This window comes from Nerophis ophidion, linkage group LG10 (genome assembly GCF_033978795.1).
Source record: "Nerophis ophidion isolate RoL-2023_Sa linkage group LG10, RoL_Noph_v1.0, whole genome shotgun sequence".
Lineage (NCBI taxonomy): Eukaryota > Metazoa > Chordata > Actinopteri > Syngnathiformes > Syngnathidae > Nerophis > Nerophis ophidion.
The window spans coordinates 68506577-68528097 of record NC_084620.1 but is presented as its reverse complement, the minus strand read 5'-3'; the positions used below and the strand labels follow the sequence as shown (position 1 = coordinate 68528097).

The 21521-nt window shown below is 37.8% G+C and overlaps 1 protein-coding gene across 5 annotated transcripts in view; it reads left to right on the top strand.

The window, feature by feature from the left end:
* The window catches only part of LOC133561222 (non-muscle caldesmon-like), a 179451-nt gene that overhangs the window by 137863 nt on the left and 20067 nt on the right, over positions 1 to 21521 (top strand). For 3 of the 5 annotated variants that reach the window (XM_061914551.1, XM_061914552.1, XM_061914553.1), the window contains exons 3-8: positions 255 to 392; positions 7848 to 8226; positions 10117 to 10305; positions 14174 to 14316; positions 18102 to 18378; positions 20165 to 20302. In XM_061914551.1, coding sequence (XP_061770535.1) covers positions 255 to 392; positions 7848 to 8226; positions 10117 to 10305; positions 14174 to 14316; positions 18102 to 18378; positions 20165 to 20302 — 1264 coding nt within the window. Of the gene's footprint in view, positions 1 to 22; positions 161 to 254; positions 393 to 7847; positions 8227 to 10116; positions 10306 to 14173; positions 14317 to 18101; positions 18379 to 20164; positions 20303 to 21521 lie in introns of those variants that run through there. The other 2 variants (XM_061914554.1, XM_061914555.1) reach the window with 2 other exon arrangements.

Genomic DNA, 21521 nt, shown 5'->3' with positions numbered 1-21521 from the left:
TTGTTGACGACATGCCACAAAAACCTCACATAAACCCAAAGCGGCTTTAACTCGTATGTGGCAATTAACAAGTAAAGGCTCAAAGACAAAGGTAGCCCGGCCGCTTGCTCAGCGGAAAGGTCAGTCGGGCCGACGCGGATCAGGACTGCATGGATGTCAGGTGGCTGGAAGAAAAACAGCACTTTGGATGTATCTTCTGTCAAGTTAAAACCCTTTTTAGCTGCTTATAACTTCCTTGACTCTTCTTTTTCTAGGATGTCCAGGAATGACGATGACGAGGAGGAGGCGGCCCGCGAGAGGCGGCGCCGGGCCCGCCAGGAGAGGCTGAGGAGCAGGGAGCTTGAGGAGTCGAGCGGCCAACCTGACAGTCTGGGCCTCACCAACAGCCACAGGTGACTGATACTATCATAATAGAGTAGTCAGTGTGCAGCGTATATAGATGCACAGCGAGTGGAAATTACAGAGCAAGGTTTGGTACTCACCAGCCTTTCAGACACTGATCATTAGTGTGTGTTATGGTGCTGCTTGACAAGCTGTACACTGACTACTCCAACTATCGTTGCTCTTTAAAGGCCTACTGAAACTCACTTCTACCTACCACACAGTCTGATAGTTTATATATCAATGATGAAATCTTAACGTTGCAACACATGCCAATACGTCCGGTTTAGTTTACTAAATCGCAATTTAAAATTTCGCGCCAAGTATCCTGCTGAAAACGTCGCGGAATGATGACGCTTGGGCGTGACGTCACCAGTTGTAGCGGACATGTTCTTCCAGCCCGATCCAAGCTATAAGTAGTCTGATTTAATCGCATAATTACACAGTATTCTGGACATCTGTGTTGCTGAATGTTTTGCAATTTGTTCAATTAATAATGGAGAAGTCAAAGAAGAAGGATGTAGGTGGGAAGCGGTGTATTGCAGCTGCCTTTAGTAACACAAACACAGCCGGTGCTTCCTTGTTTACATTCCCGAAGGTGAAGCTTTACTATGGAACAGAGCGGTCAAGCGAACATGGTTCCCGACCACATGTAAACCGGCAGGTTTCAGTGAGAAAATTGTGGTAATAAATCGGCTCTTACCATAGACATGAGTGGAGCTTGCGTCCTCTTGCAGCTGCGGCCTCTCTTACCTCCTCCCACCGAAGACACTGGCGGTCACCACACCCGTGGCCACATCCCTCCGACTTTCGGGTACCAAATAATCCCACTAAAACACGAGTAACACAATAAGCAGATAAGGGATTTTCAAGAATTATCCTAGTAAATGTGTCTAATAACATCTGAATCGCTCCCACTACCCTTGCCTCTTTTTCTTTTTTTTTCTTCCTAGTCCTTCACTCTCACTATCTTCATCCACAAATCTTTCATCCTCGCTCAAATTAATGGGGAAATTGGCGCTTTTTCAGTCCGAATCGCTCTCGCTGCTGGTGGCCATGTTTGTAAACAATGTTCAGATGTGAGGAGCTCCACAACCCGTGACGTCGCGCGCACATCGTCTGCTACTTCCAGTACAGGCAAGGCTTTTTTATTAGCGACCAAAAGTTGCGAACTTTATCGTGGATGTTCTCTACTAAATCCTTTCAGCAAAAATATGGCAATATTGCGAAATGAACAAGTATGTATGACACATGGAATGGACCTGCTATCCCCGTTTAAATAAGAACATCTCATTTCAGTAGGCCTTTAAAACCACAAAAATTACTATCAACCAACTTTTCCACCAGGTAGTGCTATTACAAACTATTCGTGCTTGAAGAGAACTTAAAAATGTACATGTAAAACACTTCATTGTGGTCTATAATATGTATTGGATATGCTTAAGTATAAACTTTGCTCCGCACTTCTATAACCCATTTTTTTTTTAAATGTTATATTACAAGCACATTTAATTCCGTAATAGACTTTTTTTTTTTTTAATTTTTTAGTAAATAATGCACATTTTGAAAATAATTATCAACAATTATAAAAAAGAAATTTGGCAAATATTGCACTTTTTTTTGCATACAATTTACAGTAACTAAAGCCCATTGTGGTCCATAGAGGTAATATTCCTTATTATTTAGACCTTTTTTAAATAAACAAAGACTGTGTTCCCAGATTGCAATTCAAACCAAGCCCCTTCCTCTTCAAAAGTATCATAATTCATCTTGTGTAAACCCATATTGAATATATTTCAAAGCCGTCACCTCTTTTTTTTTTCTTGACACTGTCGAAAATAAACTTCATAAACATATGTATATTGTTGACTGTTTATTGGACATATGTAGGCTAAAAGAACTATATGACAACCTGCTGCTCAAAATTAATTGGCCCTTCAGGGTTTAATAAAGTGGTTTGAATTGAATGGTTTCACCCGGTCACAACATTAGGTACACTTGCACACTCCGATTGATTTAGACCAGGGGTCTCAAACAAGCGGGCCGCGGGCCAATTGCGGCCCGCGAGACGTTATTTTGCGGCCCTCACTTTGATATTACAATTTAATGTTGGTGCTGCTTGCGAGTTTAATATAAACGGCGCTTGTCAGCGTCATACTTGCCAACGTTCCCAATTTTTCCTGGAGTCCCCTGAATTTCAGGGCATCCATTTTCTCGAAACCCCTGCCGATTTTTACCCAATCAACAGTATTCAGGGGGTGCCATAATGGCGCTGCCTTAGCTCCCTCTACATCCTGTATAGACAGCGTGCAAGCTCAGTTATATGTTGCAAATGGCTGTGCAGTACGCACGTGTGATATTGCAAGACATATTTGATCAACAGCTACATAGGTCACGCTGAGGGTTACTGTAAAAAAAGTGAAGTGAATTACATTTATATAGCGCTTTTCTCTAGTGACTCAAAGCGCTTTACATAGTGAAACCCAATATGTAAGTTACATTTAAACCAGTGTGGGTGGCACTGGGAGCACGTGGGTAAAGTGGCTTGCCCAAGGACACAACCGCAGTGACTAGGATGGCGGAAGCGAGAATCGAACCTGCAACCCTCAAGTTGCTGGCACGGCCACTCTACCAACCGAGCTATACCGCCAACAACTTTTAACTCTGTTACAAATATGTGCCAGACTGTGAACCCACACCAAACAAGAATGACAAACACATTTCAGGAGAACATCCGCACCGTAATACAACATAAACGCAACAGAACAGTTACCCAGAATCCTATGCAGCCCTAACTCATCCGGGCTACAATATACACAACCCCGCTACCACCAACCCCCCACACCCTCACCCTCCCTACTTGCGTCGGTTGAGTTGGTGTATGTAGCCTGGGAGAGTTAGGGCTGCAAGGTGTTCTGGGTATTTGTTCTCTTGTGTTTAAGTCGGCGGCAGCGATGACCAAGAAGAACACGGAGTTGGAATATAATTACAACACTTTATGTACATATTTATATACATATTTATATAATATTTATATAATATGTAACTACAAGCTCCATTCACAGCCAGAGTCCCATTGCTTTTATGAGCGGTCGAGCGAGTCAAAAGCGGGGGGGAAATTTTTTTTTTTCTTTATTTGTGGCGGCCGTAATTCTTTCGTGGCGGGCCTCCACAAATAAATGAATGTGTGGGAAACCCTGAAATGTGTAGAATGAACCCAGATGGATCTCTATTACAATCCCCAAAGAGGGCACTTTAAGTTGGTGATTACTTCAATGTGTAGAAATCTTTATTTATAATTGAATTACTTGTTTATTTTTCAACAAGTTTTTTAGTTATTTTTATATCTTTTTTTTTCAAATAGTACCAGAAAGATCACTACAAATGAACAATATTTTGCACTGTTATAAAATTTAATAAATCAGAAATTGATGACATAGTGCTGTATTTTACTTCTTTATCTCTTTTTTCCAACCCAAAAATGCTTTGCTCTGATTAGGGGATACTTGAATTAAAAAAATGTTCACATGGGGTACATCACTGAAAAAAGGTTGAGAACCACTGTTGTAGAGGACGCTAACGGCAGTGCAGTCACGGCAGCCCTTAATAATGTCGGCCGGGTGAAAATTGGGACAAATTCGGGAAAATGGTTGCACCGGTAGATTGTCGGGAGGTGCACTGAAATTCAGGAGTCTCCCTGAAAAATGGTGAGGGTTGGCAAGTATTTTGCTAGGGCGGGAAAGCCATTCATAGAAGGTGAATTCATTAAAAAGTTAGATTTTTTTAAGAAATCTCTTCTGCGGCCCAGCCTCACCCAGTTTCTGGATCCAGTGGCCCCAGGTAAATTGAGTTTGAGACCCCTGATTTAGACTTTACATAAAACAGCTGTTTTATTATACTAAAATTAAAAAAAAATCCACCATTTTTGTGTTTCCTCAGCCTCTGGTTGAGAGCTTTACTAATGTCTAAATAAATAAGTCGGCCTCGCTCTGATATCAGAACAGAGGCGTCAGAAACTGGCTGCAAGCTAACGGCAAAATGCATGAACCTTATGATATGACGCTTTGGCATTATCCAACATTTAAACGTTTGTAAATCAGAAAAGACCAAATTCATCGCAAGTCCCCGTTCTACAGTAGAACCGAGCTAACTAAGCTAACTGTCGCAACAGCAGCCATCCGTGTTGGTCGTCATAGCAACAGAGCTGCAACACACAAAAGTCTCTTCAGTGGTTTCCTTTTGTGCATCCTGCAGCCATCTGACAATGAGCGCATCATAAGAGCAGAATGCTTCTTTTTTTCTTTTCTTTTTTTAAGAGCCTGCTGCTGCTATCTTCAAGGAAATTCATCCTTTCCATTCTGGAATCCAACATTTTATTTTTCCTGATTTATTTTCAGTGTAGTTTATATTCAAACATTTCTGTGGCGACAACCTGACTATGGAGCCAGAGGCTGAAAACTTGGCTGAATGGACAGGTCCTCGCCACAGACATGTCTTCTGCTGGCTCGCTCAGCTTTGACTTCTTTAGCAGCAGCACTCTGGTGTTGTTTTCAGAGGTGTGTGTGCTTTTTAAAGGCTGCTTTCGTGAAAGGCCACAGCTGCTTGAAAATAATATTGAAAATCATATTTCTCAAATCTGCTCAGTTAATAAATCAATGTACCTTATTTTCCGGACTAAAAGGCGCAGTTAAAAATCTTTTTTTTTTCTTAAAACTTGACAGTGCGCCTTACAACTCGGTGCACCTAACGTATGGACTAATTCTGGTTTTGCTTACCGACCTCGAAGCAATTGTATTTGGTACATGGTGCAATGATAAGTGTGACCAGTAGATGGCAGTCAAACATAGGAGATACGAGTAGACTGCACTATGATGGCAATTAGGGCTGGGCGATATTGGCTTTTATTAATATCGCAATATTTTTATGCCATATCGCGATATACGATTATATATCTCGATATTTTTCCTTTGCCTTGAATGAACACTTGATGCGTATAATCTCAGCAATATGATGATTCATGTGTCAACATTAAAAGATTCTTCTTCATACTGCATTAATACGCTTCTTTTAAACTTTCATGCACAGAGGGAAATCACAACTAAGTCAATTGACCAAAACTGTATTTATTAAATATTCTTCATTCTCTCGCGGGTGACTTTTTAAATGAAAGAACAAATTAGTAGTGCTGCTACCTTTTTATAGCAACATTTCTGCTGCATACTTTGTATATTGCTGTTGTGTGCTGAACATCTTCCCGGTTGAAGCCAAACCACCGCCAGATGATGGACCCCCTAATGTTTTTTTGGGCATTAATTGTTCTTCCTCCGTATATGATCAGTTTCGCACCCTCTCTCTTTTGTAATGTCACTCAACTCGCTCCGCTCTGCGCCTCCTGCCTCAGCTAACGTTAGCCATGCTGCTACCTCTCTGCTCGGCGAGAGTGTATGACGCTAAACGCGCGACAGTATGTGAGGTATGTAAGAAGGCGGGCTTGTTTTACGTCTCTGTGAGAAGGAGACACAAGAAGGAGTGGGGAGAGCCTGTAGTGTAATGCCCGCAGCTAAAAGCAACTGTGTGAGAACGTATACTCTAATATTGCGATAGTCATTTTCTATATCGCATAGAGACAAATCCGCGATATATCGTTTGTATCGATATATCGCCCAGCCTTAATGGCAATATTTCTCAAGTAAACACCATCAACATTGTATATGTTCCATTAAAAATAAAGAATATTACACACGGCGCTCAAAAATCTATCAAAATGTTTAAGTACGACTGTGGTAAGCTATGAAGCTACACCGCTTCGTGGATTGTTTTGTGCTTCAACATATGAGTAATATTATGGTGTGTGTGAAAGGTAAGATGTATTATCTGGCGTTTGGCTTTGCAATATTATGCAAAAGCAACTTTTCTTACCTTCTGGTGCCTGCTTATCTGTATTTTGGATCTTCATAAGTTCTGAAAAATGGTGTGCGTCCGCCTTTGTAGTCTGTCTCGACGCCATAGACGATAAGCTTCTTATTTTTCTCTATCTTCTTGTTATGGGACATTCATCCTCCGCTGTTGCTATTTCTAATATAAAGTAGTGTAAAGTTATTATATCTTGTCAGTAAACTCGCCATGAAATCGCTAAAACATACCAGTGTAGTGAGTTTACATTATTCACCCAAGGAACTTTAGTTATTAGAGAGTTCCGGTCAGACGGTTTTTCATGGGACACATTTCCTGCGTTGTTGTTTGCGGATGAGGAGATGGTGCTCTGTTATTGATTTAAGTAAAGTCTGAATGTCATTAAAACAGTTAACTCCATATTTTGACAATTCTTCCAATCCCGTCCTTGCACGCTACACCGCTACAACAAAGATGACAGGGAGAAAATGCTGCCGAAGGTGAACCATGTAATTAAGACCGCCCACAAAACGGCGCATCCGGAAGCGACTGTAAGAAAGCGGCTTGAATGATCTGTAAAACTAAATTTGTGCAACATTTTGACCAAAGAACCACCATTACATGGTATGTAGACCACAAGGAAGTGTTTTCAATTTAGAAAGAAATAATGATGATGTGACTCCTTTAATGCGCCCTATAATCCGGTGCGATTCATATATGAAAAAGCTCTAAAATAGACCATTCATCGGCAGTGCGCCTTATAATCCAGTGCACCCTATGGTCTGGAACAGTGGTTCTAGAATGGGGATACGTATGCCAAGGGGTACGTCAGATTTTTTTTAAATATTCTAAAAATAGCAACAATTTAAAAATCTTTTAAAAATATATTTCTTGAATAATACTTCAAGAAAATATGATTGTAAATTCATAAACTGTGAAAAAAAAAATACAACAATGCAATGTTCAGTTTTGACAGCTGGATTTTTTGTGGACATGCTACATAAATATTGATGTTAGAGATTTCGTATTTTGTGAAGAAATATTTAAAATAAAGTTCATGAATCCAGATGAATCTCTATTACAATCCCCAAAGAGAGCACTTTAAGTTGATGATTACTTCTATGTGTAGAATTCCTTATTTATAATTGAATCACTTGTTTATTTTTCAACAAGTTTTTAGTTGTTTTTGTATATTTTTTTCAAAATAGTTAAAAAAAGACCACTACAAATGAGCAATATTTTGCACTGTTACACAATTTAATAAATCAGAAACTGATGAGATAGTGCTGTATTTTACTTCTTTATCTCTTTTTTTCAATCAAAAATGCTTTGCTCTGATTAGAGGGTAATTGAATTAAAAAATGTTTACAGGGGGTACATCACTGAAAAAAGGTTGAGAACCACTGGTCTAGAAAATACGTTGCATTGTTTAGTTTTTACAGTGAGGGACTAAAAGAGCAGACGACGCCACAGAATGTGCTGCAGAACATCAATTTTTCAAGGTTCTTAGGGTAGACTGACTGTGCCACATTGGAAGCCCCTATGTCTTGTTTTCACGTGTTTTGCCTCCTCAGTGTTACAGAAAGCGACTCGGTGAGCAGCTCCTACGGAGGCAACAACGACGATACCGAAGAACAAGCCCTACTGGAGCGCATGGCCAAGAGAGAGGAGCGCCGCCAGCGTCGCCTGAAGGAAGCGCTGGAGCGACAGACGCAGCTGGACGCCGAGACAGAAGGCCAGCGGGACTACGACGTCGGCGGCGCCGCGGACAAGAGCAAAAAGCAGGAAGTGGTGGAGGAGGGGAGGTCCTCCTCTTGGCGCCAGGGCCGTTACCATCACGGCGAAGAAGAGGAAAAGGAGGTGGTGGTCATGACGAGAGAGGAAGAAGAAGCTGCTCCTGATGAGGAGAGAGTGATGGATGAGAAACCAAGAAGGTCTTACTTAAGAGAGGAGGTGAGACTTGTTGATTTAGTTTTTATTTCCATATGCTCCTTATTTTCTTAATGTTCCTCTTTTTAAACGAACCAATGGGAAGATAACGTTTCATATCATTTATTTTATTAGCTGTGTAGATTATGTAAGTACAATTAATTTTAAAAAATTACTGAAAAACGGTGTACACTTGCTGAAAATATAGGAGAACATTTACATTTTGACTTGTTTTTTTTTAATGTTTTAGAAGAATGCGCATTATTTTTGAAAATATCAGGAAATAAGCATACTGGTAATTTACAAGAAAATTAAGGGAATATTTTATTTTTAAAGAAAATGTGTCGAAAAACTTATTTGTTAGTAAAACGATAAAAATGGGGAAAATTTGTAAAATTTGCCTTGTTTCCTAAAAATTAGGACTTTGAGAAAATGTGCAATATTTCATAAAAAAAATAGCAATATGGGATGACAATAATAATTTCCAGAGCAATATTGGTAAACTAAGAATACTGTCCATTACTTAAGAGATAAAATGCGCTTTATTTGCTAAAACACATTAGATTTCATGCCATATTTTTTTTTTTCAATCAGTCAATCAATCAATGTTTATTTATATAGCCCCAAATCACAAATGTCTCAAAGGACTGCACAAATCATTACGACTACAACATCCTCGGAAGAACCCACAAAAGGGCAAGGAAAACTCACACCCAGTGGGCAGGGAGAATTCACATTCAGTGGGACGCCAGCGACAATGCTGACTATGAGAAATGTGCATTATTTACTGACAAATTTGGGGAAATGTGCATTATTTACTCTGAAAAAGATCTAAAAACTACGAAAAATTGCCATTATGGATTCAATTTCCTCAGTTTACTGAATAAGAAAAAAAATACATTTACTAAAAGAAATCTCATAACTTTGAAAAATTACCAATATAGAATTAAATGCAATATTTATTCAAAAAAGATCTAAAACAAGAAAAAAAAATACCATTATAAAGTGTGCTTAGTTTACTGAAGAATTAGGAAACATTTGCAATATTTCGTCACAAATTTGGGAAGTTTTATGGATGTTTTTGTATGCATTATTTACTAAAAATATATAGAAAGTCAGGGAAAATGTTCATTATTAATGGATTAAAATGTGCTTTATTTACGGAAAAAGTAGCACTTTCATGATTTAGTTTTAAATGCGCATTATTTTCTGGAAAATTCAGAAAATTTTGCATTATTTCCTGGCAAATTTAGGAAAATATTTCATTATTTACTCAAAAAGGTTAAAAAGGGCAAGTGCTTTGTTTATTATGCTTATATTGTATTGTGTATTTTATTAATTTAAATTTGCTTTATTTACTGGAAAATTCTGAAAAATTTGCATAATTTCCCAACAAATTAAGGAAAAGATTACATTTTTTACTCTCTAAGTTCGAGAAAATAACAGTACAACTAGCAGTAAAAATGTGCTTTGTGTATTATTTATGTTTTATATTGTGGATTTTATTTATTATGTTGTCGTTTTTAAAAGTCCAGTATTGTTGACATTTTCCCAACATAACAGTTGGGAAAAAGTGAACACATTTTTGACAAATTATGGTAACTATTGGGACAAAATGGTAAAAAAAAAAAAAAAGTGAATATTTTTCATGAAAAATATGAAAACTAGGGACAATGTTCTTTATGGATTAAAATGTACTTTAGTTTACGTATTTAGAATTTGGTAAATACTTTAAAAAATGTGTATTTGTTCAAAACATTTGGGAACCTTGAGAACATGTGCATTACTTGAAATACTGGACAATGTTTAGGCTTGAAAACTGACACTGTAATGACGTTTTGCTAGAAATGAAGCGAGGAAGCTAAAGTAGAAATACTCAAATAATGAAGTTCCTCATTGATCCTGGTTTCGTAGGAGCTCACAGGGAAAGGAAGTCATTCGCTAGTCAGTTCAAATCAGGCCAAGTCAGCAGACGTAGTGGCTGAAGAGGCACCGGAGGGCGATTATGTAGACGCCACCTCAGGGAGCGAGCGTACGGTGCAGGGAAATGACAGTGAGGCTGACAGAGAGGTGTGTCAGATACTGCAGTCGCAGGACAATCAGGTATCTAACTCTTGACTAGAGGTGTCCAACACAAGCACTGCACAAAGGCACTCTGGGAAATCTCGGCGCCATCTCTGACTATTCAAACATGTGAGCCAATCGATGGTGAGATTACCCAGATGTCTTCAATTGTTGATGCTACACTTCACTGCTTGTTGTTTTTTTGTTGCACGTCTTCCACCTACTTGCTGTTACATCACACTGACTTTTACTCCGCATGCTCATCAGTCACTGAGAGAACCTTTGCAACACAAAGACATTTAAAAAATGTTTTCCTACTAGGTACACCAAATAATCTGATATAAGACCTGTATCAAAATGGTATGGTGTGGTATCAATTTAAACATGCATACATTTACATTTGATACATTAGATAACTTGCAAATTCTCATTTCTCTTCACAAAATGTGTAGTTTAATTTGGAGTCATCTTAAAAATGGAAATCTTTAATTACATCACTAACATTAATGTATTAACGAAACATTTAGAAAATTGCATCTAAAAGTTTTTCTTTTTTTTCTGACAAATAGGAAATAAGAATAAATATTTTTAACATTACTGCATGTATCTTTAAGTTGTGTTTTTTTGACTAATCAAAAAATTCAAAGATACATGCTACAATGTTATAAATATGTATATAAAAGTGTACGGTTATACAACTCATACTTCAATTTAATTCCGATTCTTCGGGTGACGATGGGATTCAACACGATTTTAAATTTAAACCAATTTTTGCTATTTATTATTTGGTATAAAAATTTAATACGAAACTTTTTTCATACAGGTTACAGGCTACAAAAGATTCTCTGCTGACGCCTATGTTCAAGCGAGTAAGCGTGTAGATGGCCTAAAAATATATATTTTTAAGTCACTTCTTACGGATTTTTAAATGTTTTTATTTTTTTTTAATCTTGGAAATTATGAATCAATTCTGAATTATAATAAATTAGAATCACAGTTCATATGAAAATGTTTTTCCAGCACCCCTAATACTGAATATATTCATAATTTGCTATTTATGTAGCCTGTATTCACTCAAATAAAAAACAAGACCCATTTTGTTAGTTTGATGTTTTAAAATCATGTTTTCAAGTCAGAATATTTGTAAATATTGATTTGTAATAAAAGTTTGATGCTGTATTTTCCGGATTATAAGCAGCGGGTTATAAATTGTATCCACTAAATTTTGACAAAAACTTTTTATTTTCCATATATTAGGCGCACTGCTATTATTATTAATTATATAAACTGCAGATATATACATTGCAAAATTAGTTATTTACACAGTAGGATTCTGTAAATGTTTAAATACCTAATTTGTTTCCAAACAGTGTCTGAGCCATGGCAGTAAAACGGCTTATCAAACAAAACAAAAGTCATCGTCATGGACCCACTCGCTCCAAAAGCTCGCTTTCCAATCAGATTAACACACTCAAAAAGTCCACGGGGACGTTTTTGGTGAATGAACTGAGGAATTTGTGAAACTGAAACAATACAAAATTAATGCCTTTGTACGTTAACAATACTAGTACAGACTCTCGTAAGTGTTTTAGCATATTAGCTAATACTACCAAAGCTAGCGTATGATAACGACGCTTGTTTAATTACATTACAATAGCACGTGCAAATATCCATGAATACAGTCATACAGACAGCACACACGGGACGGTTTTGTAAGTTTAAAGACCTACTGAAAGCCACTACTACCGACCACACAGTCTGATAGTTTATATATCAATGATGAAATATTAACATTGCAACACATGCCAATACGGCCTTTTTAGTTTACTAAATTGCAATTTAAAATTTCGCGCAAAGTATCCTGTTGAAAACGTTGCGGTATGATGACGCGTGCGCGTGACGTCACGGATTGTAGTGGACATTTTGTTCCAGCCCCGATCCCAGCTATAAGTTGTCTGCTTTAATCGCATAATTACACAGTAATCTGGACATACGTGTTACTGAATCTTTTGCAATTTGTTCAATTAATAATGGCGACGTCAAAGAAGAAAGATGTAGGTGGGAAGCGGTGTATTGCGACTGCCTTTAGCAACACAAACACAGCGGGTGTTTCCTTGTTTTCTTGTTTACATTCCCGAAAGATGACGGTGAAGCTTTACTATGGAACAGAGCGGTCAAGCGAACATGGTTCCCTACCACATGTCAACCGGCAGGTTTCGGTGAGAAAATGGTGGTAATAAGTCGGCTTTTATCATAGGCATGAGTGGAGAGCTTGCGTCGTTCCTCGTGCACCTATCAAAGAGGCAGCTGCGGACTCTCTTGCCTCGTCCGACCGGCCGCCCCCGAACGTGGCATGCTTCCACCGTGGAGGAGGGAAGGGAAAAAAATCTCGGCCCGGCTTCGCCTCATCGAGAAATGTGGCTTCCCTCAGAGACACTGGCGGTCACCACACCCATGGCCACACTCCTCCGACTTTCACTCAAACGCTAAACACTAGTAACACAATAAGCTGGTAAGGGTTTTTCCAGAATTATCCTAGTAAATTTCATACAGCATTCATATATGCTACTTTTAAACTTTCATGCAGAGAGGGAAATCACAACTAAGTCAATTGACCAAAAGTGTATTTATTAAACAGTTATTAAGCAATGGCACAAACATTCAAGTCATTTCCAAAACATAAAGTGCAAGATTGTCAGAGACATTTTAAGTGTCAAATAAAAATGAGCTGCATAATAGGAAATCAAATAGCATTCGTCCTTCACTATGTGGTAGGTTACTACGGACGTTATTAAATTCTCTTCATTCTCTAGCGAGTGTCTTTTCAAATGATGCTACATATTAGCAGTAATGCTACTTTTTATAGCAACGCTTTTGCCATACACTTGACAAATTACGGTTGTCTGTTCGACACATTCTCTCTTGAAGCCGAACCACCCTGCTGTTTTTATTGGGAATTCAGTCTTCCTTCATTTGTTACCAGATCCGCACCTTCTTTCCCTCGTACGGCTACGTTAGCAGCTAACGTAGCCCAGTCTGCTACGTCTCTGCTCTGCGAGGGCATATACGCCGTGACAGTATGTGATATATGTAAGAATGTGCGCCTGCTTGTCTGTGAGAAGGACAGACAGGAAAGAGTGGGAAGAGCCTGAATTGTAATGCTCGCAGCTAAAAGCAACTGCGTGAGAACGTATACTTGAATATTATGATATAGTCATTTTCTATATCGCACAGAGACAAACCACAATATATCGTATATATCGATATATCGCCTAGCCCTATCTAATTGGAAGGACATTGCAGCAACTGCAATGAGCGAACTCGTCCAAAAGATGGCGCTACACTGTGTGTTTGCGTGTTTTTCTTTTTTGTTTTCTTTTTTTTAATAAAATTATTTTTACTATAGCCGCCAGCTAAGAAAAATCCATAAATCAGCCGCAGCTAGCAGGTTTCAAAGTGTAGGAAAAAAAGTATCAAGTTATTGTCCGGAATTTAAGGAAAACGCCATTATCCTAAAACTAGCATGAGTCCCTGATTGTTTGCTAACTTGTTAACAACCTTTTCAGACATTTTTTTGCCCAAACCTGCATCTCTCCCTATCATCAAGTATTTGTGAGTGACGGTAAGAAAAGCTCTGACCCGCATCTGTCGTTTTGCGTGTATAAATCAAAGTCAAGGATATGAGGCGACTTACATACTAGTAGTCTTATCTTGGGGCCAATATTTGGTCTCATGGTACTGTAATCCAAATACTTCACTTTTGTGGTGATCTTAACGAGTACTGCTGGAGTTAACAGCGTGTAATGTGATGTTCTGTGTCACTTCTTTCCAAGACCCCCTCTTCTCTTTCCTCCGTACTGACTTTTACGCTTCTTGCATGTCTTTGTGTGCATGTTTGTGGTTGCAGCTGAATGAGGCGAGCAGGAGCCTGGAGGTTCGCGAGGAGCAGAGGAAGCAGAATGGGGGTCTGCACGAGGAGGAGGAGGAGGAGGAGGAGGAAGAGGAGGCGGCCATTCCCGAACAGCACAGGAACCCCGAGAGGACACTCAGGTACCAATTATGGCTCCTCATAAAAGATGCATGAAATGTTTGCTGAAAACAACAGTGATATTTAATACAGTGTTTAAATTGTGACAGGGAAAGCAGATTAATGCATGATTAATGCGTTTCATATGAGTTGCGCTGCAATTTTCTACACCAAGGTCAACTAAAACCACTCTCACCTTTTAAAGTAGGCAAGGGGAACAACACTTTAATGTGAAACTGCAGGCCAGGACACTATCAAGGCGTGCTAGTATTGCCACAGGCGTCAACAAATAATTGAAAGGCAGATTTGAATCGGATTATAAGCAAGTTCTTTTTGTAGACTCGGGTCATCAGGCCTTGAGCATGAAACCTGAGATGAAAAGTAACTGTATATAAAGGTGTGTGCAGCATTTGATGAGAAAAATGTGCGTTATTTACTGAAACATTACTAATGTATTAAGAAAAAACATTAGACCAGGGATGTCCAAACTTTTTCCACTTAGGGCCGCGGACTGAAAAATCAAAGCAGGAGGGGGCTATTTTTTTATTTTAAAACCAATACAATATATTTTATAAGCAATATACATACAGGCCTCCACTCAAGCTTTTTGACCAAAACCCTTTGGGGTTTTGGTCAAAAAAAATATAAAAAATTAGTCATTATTCAGTATTATTTTTGTTTTATTATTATTCAAGTTTTAAATCTCCCGATCAACATTAGGTCCATCTGTCAATAAAATGATTTGAAAGATTTAGGTTGTATGCAATTTTTGTCAAAGAAACCCCTTTTTTTTTTATGGAAAAAACACAAAATATGTAATATTATCACCCAATATTTTTTAAGTAGAATATTTGAGATTATATAATAATTGGAGCCTTAAAAAAGTCAATAACTAATAACGCCATTGATTTTAATTAATTATTATTTTTTTTAGCAATGACACTTAAAAACAAATCACACTAAAATGATTCGGGATCCAAAAGGGTCCTACTCATTAGTGTTAAAAAAATAAATTATACATTTTTTTACTGCTTACTTTTAACAAAATAATCTCGAGATCAACCTCAGATCTATCCGTCAATTATTATTTTTATTGTTGTTTATGTTTTTTGTTTGTTAACTTTAGGCCCTTCTTTAAAAAAGAAAAACAGCTCAGTTTTTTTATATGGCAAACACAAAATATGCAACATTTTCCCCAAAAAATATCTCAAAGTAGAAAATATAACGTGACGTAATTGAAGCCTTGAATAGGTCAATAATTCATAATGACATTGATTTTGATTCATTATTATTTTTTAAAGAAAGAAACAGCATGACTGGCAGCTTTGTGTTGTTAGAGTAATATTGCAACATTTTCTCGTTACATTTCACCCGTTTGCTCTTTTATATCACTTTTTACGTTTTAAAAATGTTTCAATCGTATTTTTAAAATGTGCCGTGGGGCTGCTAAAAAATTAGCCGTGGGCCGCAAATGGCCCCCGGGCCGCACTTTGGACACCCCTGCAGTAGACCATTAGAGAAAACCTTTTTGATGTGAATTTGTCCATTATATATTTTTCTAAATGTAAAAAAATGGTTACTCACTGAAAGATTTGTCCAAAATCGTAGAAAAAAATGCTTGTTTAATTATTTCTTTTTAGCAAAATTTGCCCAAAGTTCTTTGTTAAAAATTATGAAGAATTTTAGGAAACGTGCATATTTAATAACAAAGCATTTGAAAAACGGAAACAATTGACAAAATAATGTATTTTATTAAATAAAAATAATTGGGGAAATTTTGGTTTAAATAAATGCTTCAGGTATTACTGACTGAATAATTCAAGAAATTTGAGGCGAAAATTATAAATTTTTATTAATAAATTAAGGAAATATTTTGGAAATTCAATTACATTGTTTAATGAAAAAATATATGTACATTAGAGAGAAATGTGCATTGTTTACAGATCATTTTAATTGGAAAAAAAAAAAAAAACTCACAAAAATTTAGAAAACTGAATACCGTATTTATCGGACTATATGTCGCAGTTTTTTTTCATAGTTTGGCCGGGGGTGCGACTTATACTCAGGAGCGACTTATGTGTGAAATTATTAACACATTACCGTAAAATATCAAATGTTATTTTATTTAGCTCATTCACGTAAGAGACTAGACGTATAAGATTTCATGGGATTTATCAATTAGGAGTGACAGATTGTTTGTGGTAAACGTATATCATGTTCTATATGTTATAGTTATTTGAATGACTCTTACCATAATATGTTAGGTTAACATAGCAGACACTTTCTCAGTTGGTTATTGTTGTTCACTATTCTTTATTTTAAATTGCCTTTCAAATGTCTATTCTTGGTGTTGGGTTTTATAAAATACATTTCCCCCCAAAAATGCGACTTATACTCCAGTGCGACTTATATATGTTTTTTCCCTTCTTTATTATGCATTTTCGGCAGGTGCGACTTATACTCTGAAAAATGCGGTAATTCAAAATATGACACAATTTATAGAAAAAACATTAACTTTAAATGTTGGGAACTAAGGACACAAACGTTTTGATGTTTTATTAAAAAATAATGGAAATAATTTAGAACTTACATTTGAGCAAAAAAAAAAAACATTGCTTATTGGAAAATAAATAAATATATTGTGTATTAAAATTCAAGAAAAATGTGTGATTTTCTAAGTTTTGACAAAATGTGCTTTTAATTAATTAATGGAATATTTGTGGGGAGAAATTCATTATTTACTGTACCTTTAAATCAGGTAAAATATTTTATTTTATTAATAAATTTTGGCGTAATATCAGACAAAAATGCTTTATTAAATTAAACAATTAAAATTAAAACATATTTAAAAATTGTGGACTTTCACTGAAAAATTACGGCAAATTATTTTATTATGAATTGGAAAGGTTTCAAATCTACATTATTAAATGAAATACTAGGGAACATTTAAGAAAATATGCATTATTTTCATATTCTTTTAATTGAGGGTGTCTGGCGTGGCGAAGTTGGTAGAGTGGCTGTGCCAGTAATCTGAGGGTTACTGGTTCAATCCCCACCTTCTACCATCCTAGTCACGTCCGTTGTGTCCTTGGGCAAGACACTTCACCCTTGCTCCTGATTGGTCCTGGTGAGCCCGCCATCAGTGTGTGTGAATGTGTGTGTGAATGGGCGAATGTGGAAATACTGTCAAAGCGCTTTGGGCTCCTTTAAAAAAAGGGGTGGAAAAGCGCTATACAAGTACAACCCATTTACCATTATTTAATTTTAAACCAATAAAAGTATGGGTAAATTATAGAAAAAGGTGCATTATTGATTTGAAAATGTAGAACTATAATCTTTTTAATTATTTACCGGTAATAATAATAATAAAAATAAAAATAAAAAATACAGAAAAATTACTAAATTTACTGCAACATTTTGGAAAAAAAAAGTAGAACTAAGATATTTAATTGTTTACCGTCTATAATACATTTTAAAAATAAAAACTAAGAAAACTTACAAAAAATCTCGGAACATTTGGAAAAAATATATAATTTACTGAAAGAACATGCATTATTTACTAAAGAAATGTTGGAACTATTGGAAAAATGTGCAGTTGCCAAAAGTGTTGTACACGCAGATTTTTAGCAAACTAGTTGTTTTAGTAGACTGTGGTCACTAAGCCTAAAGTGAAATCTGAGATGAAAAATAACTTGAGCTTTAAAAATTTTTGCAGCTCTTGTTTTGCGTCTTGTTTAAATCCCCTCAGTTGAAATGTTCAGACAGTTGAAATACGAGGTGTCAAAAGCGTCTCACTGTCCTTCCACAGCCGAGGCAGCGTGCGTTCACCTGAGGCATCGGCGGCCGACGAGCAGGACGAAGACGACTCGGCCGCCCGCCTGGAGGCCGAACGCAAGCTGGAGGAGCTGAAGCGTCGCCGCGACGACGCCGAGACCGAAGAGTTTGAGCGCAGGCGGCAGAAGCAACAAGAGGCGGAGGCCGAGTTGGAGGAGCTGAAGAGGAAGCGTGAGGAGAGGAGGAAGGTGCTGGAGGAGGAGGAGAGGCAGAAGAAGCAGGAAGAGGCTGACAAGAAGGCCAAAGAGGAGGTAAGAATCACTTCTTCTCTCATGGAAGCAAACTCACCTTTTCTTGACTTTCTTTCACAACACTTTAATAACTCCTATACTGCCTCTGGGGGGCAACGTTACCATGGCAACCACAGACAACTGGTCGGAATAGTGGATTACATGGGCCACTTCTGTAGGAAGTGAGTTCAGTGCTTTAGCTCTCTACATAATCCTTTCATTGTTATTACTTCTGTCATATTATCGATCATACGATTAATAAATATGGAAATACATAGGTAGCATTTGTGTGCAACTATGATGAAAATATTTGTGACAAAATTACAAAACAGTGCTTGTTTACCTAAAAAATAGTCAAAATGAGGAAAAATTAGCATTATTTGATAAATAAACATGGCAAACAAATTTAAAATCATGGATGATTGCGTATTTTTTGATAAACACATTATTTAGCAAAAAAAAATGTGCATACAATTCTGACCAAATTGGGAAAATATTTTTTTAAATGTGCATTATTTCATTGAAAATAATGGGAAAAAAATTGCATTATTTACTTAAAATGTAGGACAACATTTTGACCAATTTGCATTGTTTAATCAAAAAAAAAATAGACAAATTAGGAAAAAATTTGCATAGGAACATTTAACAACAGGGCTTCACGGTGGAAGAGGGTCTGCCTCACAATACGAAGGTCCTGAGTAGTCAGGGTTCAATCACGGGCTCGGGATCCTTCTGTGTGGAGTTTGCATGTCCTCCGCGTGAATGCGTGGGTTCCCTCCGGGTACTCCGGCTTCCTCTCACTTCCAAAGACATGCACCTGGGGATAGGTTGATTGGCAACACTAAATTGGCCCGAGTGTCTGAATTTTGTCTGTCTATCTGTGTTGGCCCTGTGATGAGATGGCGACTTGTTCAGGGTGTACCCCGCCTTCCCCCCGATTGTAGCTGAGATAGGCCCCAGCGACCCCAAAGTTAATGAGGGGCAGAAAATGGATGGGATGGATGGGGCATTTAACAACAGGCTGCATGCATTCAGTCCCGAAAATGTAGGTTACATATGATTATAAAAAATAGTTTTAATTGAGAACGTGTTATTTGATACAAAACAATCTATCAATATTTAGCAAAAATGTGCATTTGCATGAAGATCTGGCAGATTTAGATTTTTTTTTTTTTGAAAAAGCAGGAAAATGTGATATTTAAAATAATGTGGATTTTTAAAAAAAAGAATAAGTAGATCATATGGCATTTTTTCATAAAATTTTAAAGAAAATGTTAAACATTGTTGACTGACTAAACCCTGAGGAAAGAAGATACTGTGAAGCTGCGAAACAAATGCAATGAAAAAGTCAAAATATAAAACTTTTTTAATGATACATGGTTTCTGGAGAATCCCATGAAATATTGGTTTGTGACAATGAAAGCACATATTGTCTTTTCTCTGCTGTGACAAAGTGCAGTCACCACATTATAATGTTATCATCACACACAGACACACACACACACATTCTTCCCTCCTCACCCCGACTGGTTGGACTTTGTTGGCTGCGGCTGTGGTGCACACTCTTCTTGCTCATCTTGTGTGATGTTAATGAGGCCTTTTGGTTTGTAATTAAAAGATGGCCGAGGGATAAAGAAACACTAATTAAGCAAGACGAGGCGGCTCGGAAACGCCAAGCAGCGTCCTCTTTTTATTAATACTTGTTCAAATGGTCCATATACTAATTGCTTGGATGTCTCTTTTGGAACACACACGCACACACTTCCCCGTACACTAAATACGTGTGTATTGATGTGTTTTGGTCCAGGAAGAGAAGAGGAAGATGAAGGAGGAGATTGAGCGAAGGAGGGCGGAGGCAGCGGAGAAGAGACAAAAAGTGGAAGACCCGTTGGACAATGAGGACAAACTCTTCAAGTGTGTCAGCCCTCGAGGCTCCTCCCTCAAGGTCAGTTTTTTATCCACAGTCCACTAACTTAAAGGCCTACTGAAAGCCACTACTAGCGACCACGCAGTCTGATAGTTTATATATCAATGATGAAATATTAACATTGCAACACATGCCAATACGGCCGGGTTAGTTTACTAAATTGCAATTTTAAATTTCGCGCGAGGTATCCTGTTGAAAACGTCGCGGTATGATGACGCGTGCGCGTGACGTCACAGATTGTAGCGGACATTTTGATCCAGCACCGATCACAGCTGTAAGTGGTCTGCTTTAATCGCATAATTCCACAGTATTCTGGACATCTGTGTTGCTGAATCTTTTGCAGTTTTTTCAATTAATAATGGAGACGTCAAAGAATAATGGGTTAGGTGGGAAGCGGTGAATTGCGGCCGCCTTTAGCAACACAAACACAGCCGGTGTTTCCTTGTTTAAATTCGGCTCTTACCGTAGACATGAGCGGAGAGTTTGCGTCGTTTCTCCTGCAGCTGTGGACTGTCTTGCCTCCCCCTACTGGCCGCCGTCGGATGCTTACTTTGTGGAGGGGGGGAAAAAAAATCTCAGTATGCCCTGCCTCATCGAGAAACGTGGCTTCCCACGGAGACACAGGCGGTCACCACACCCGTGGCCACACCCCTCCGACTTTCAGGTACGACTATATACTCTCACTAAAACACTAGTTACACAATAAGCAGATAAGGGATTTTCCAGAATTATCCTAGTAAATGTGTCTAATAACATCTGAATCGCTCCCACTGCCCTTTTTTTCTTTTCTTTTTTTTTCTTCTAGTCCTTCACTCTCACTATCTTCATCCACGAATCTTTCATCCTCGCTCAAATTAATGGGGAAATTGTAGCTTTCTCTGTCCGAATCGCTCTCGCTGCTGGTGGCCATGATTGTAAATAATGTTCAGATGTGAGAAGCTCCACAACCCGTGACGTCACGCGCACATTGTCTGCTACTTCCAGTACAGGCAAGGCTTTTTTATAGCGACCAAAAGTTGCGAACTTTATCGTCGATGTTCTCTACTAAATCCTTTCAGCAAAAATATGGCAATATCGCGAAAGGATCAAGTATGACACATAGAATGGACCTGCTATCCCCGTTTGAATAAGAAAATCTCATTTCAGTAGGCCTTTAAACAATAACTTTCAATTTCCTCTTGCTGTGACATGCAACAACCACGTACAGCTTAACTACGTTATCATGTTTACCGCAGGT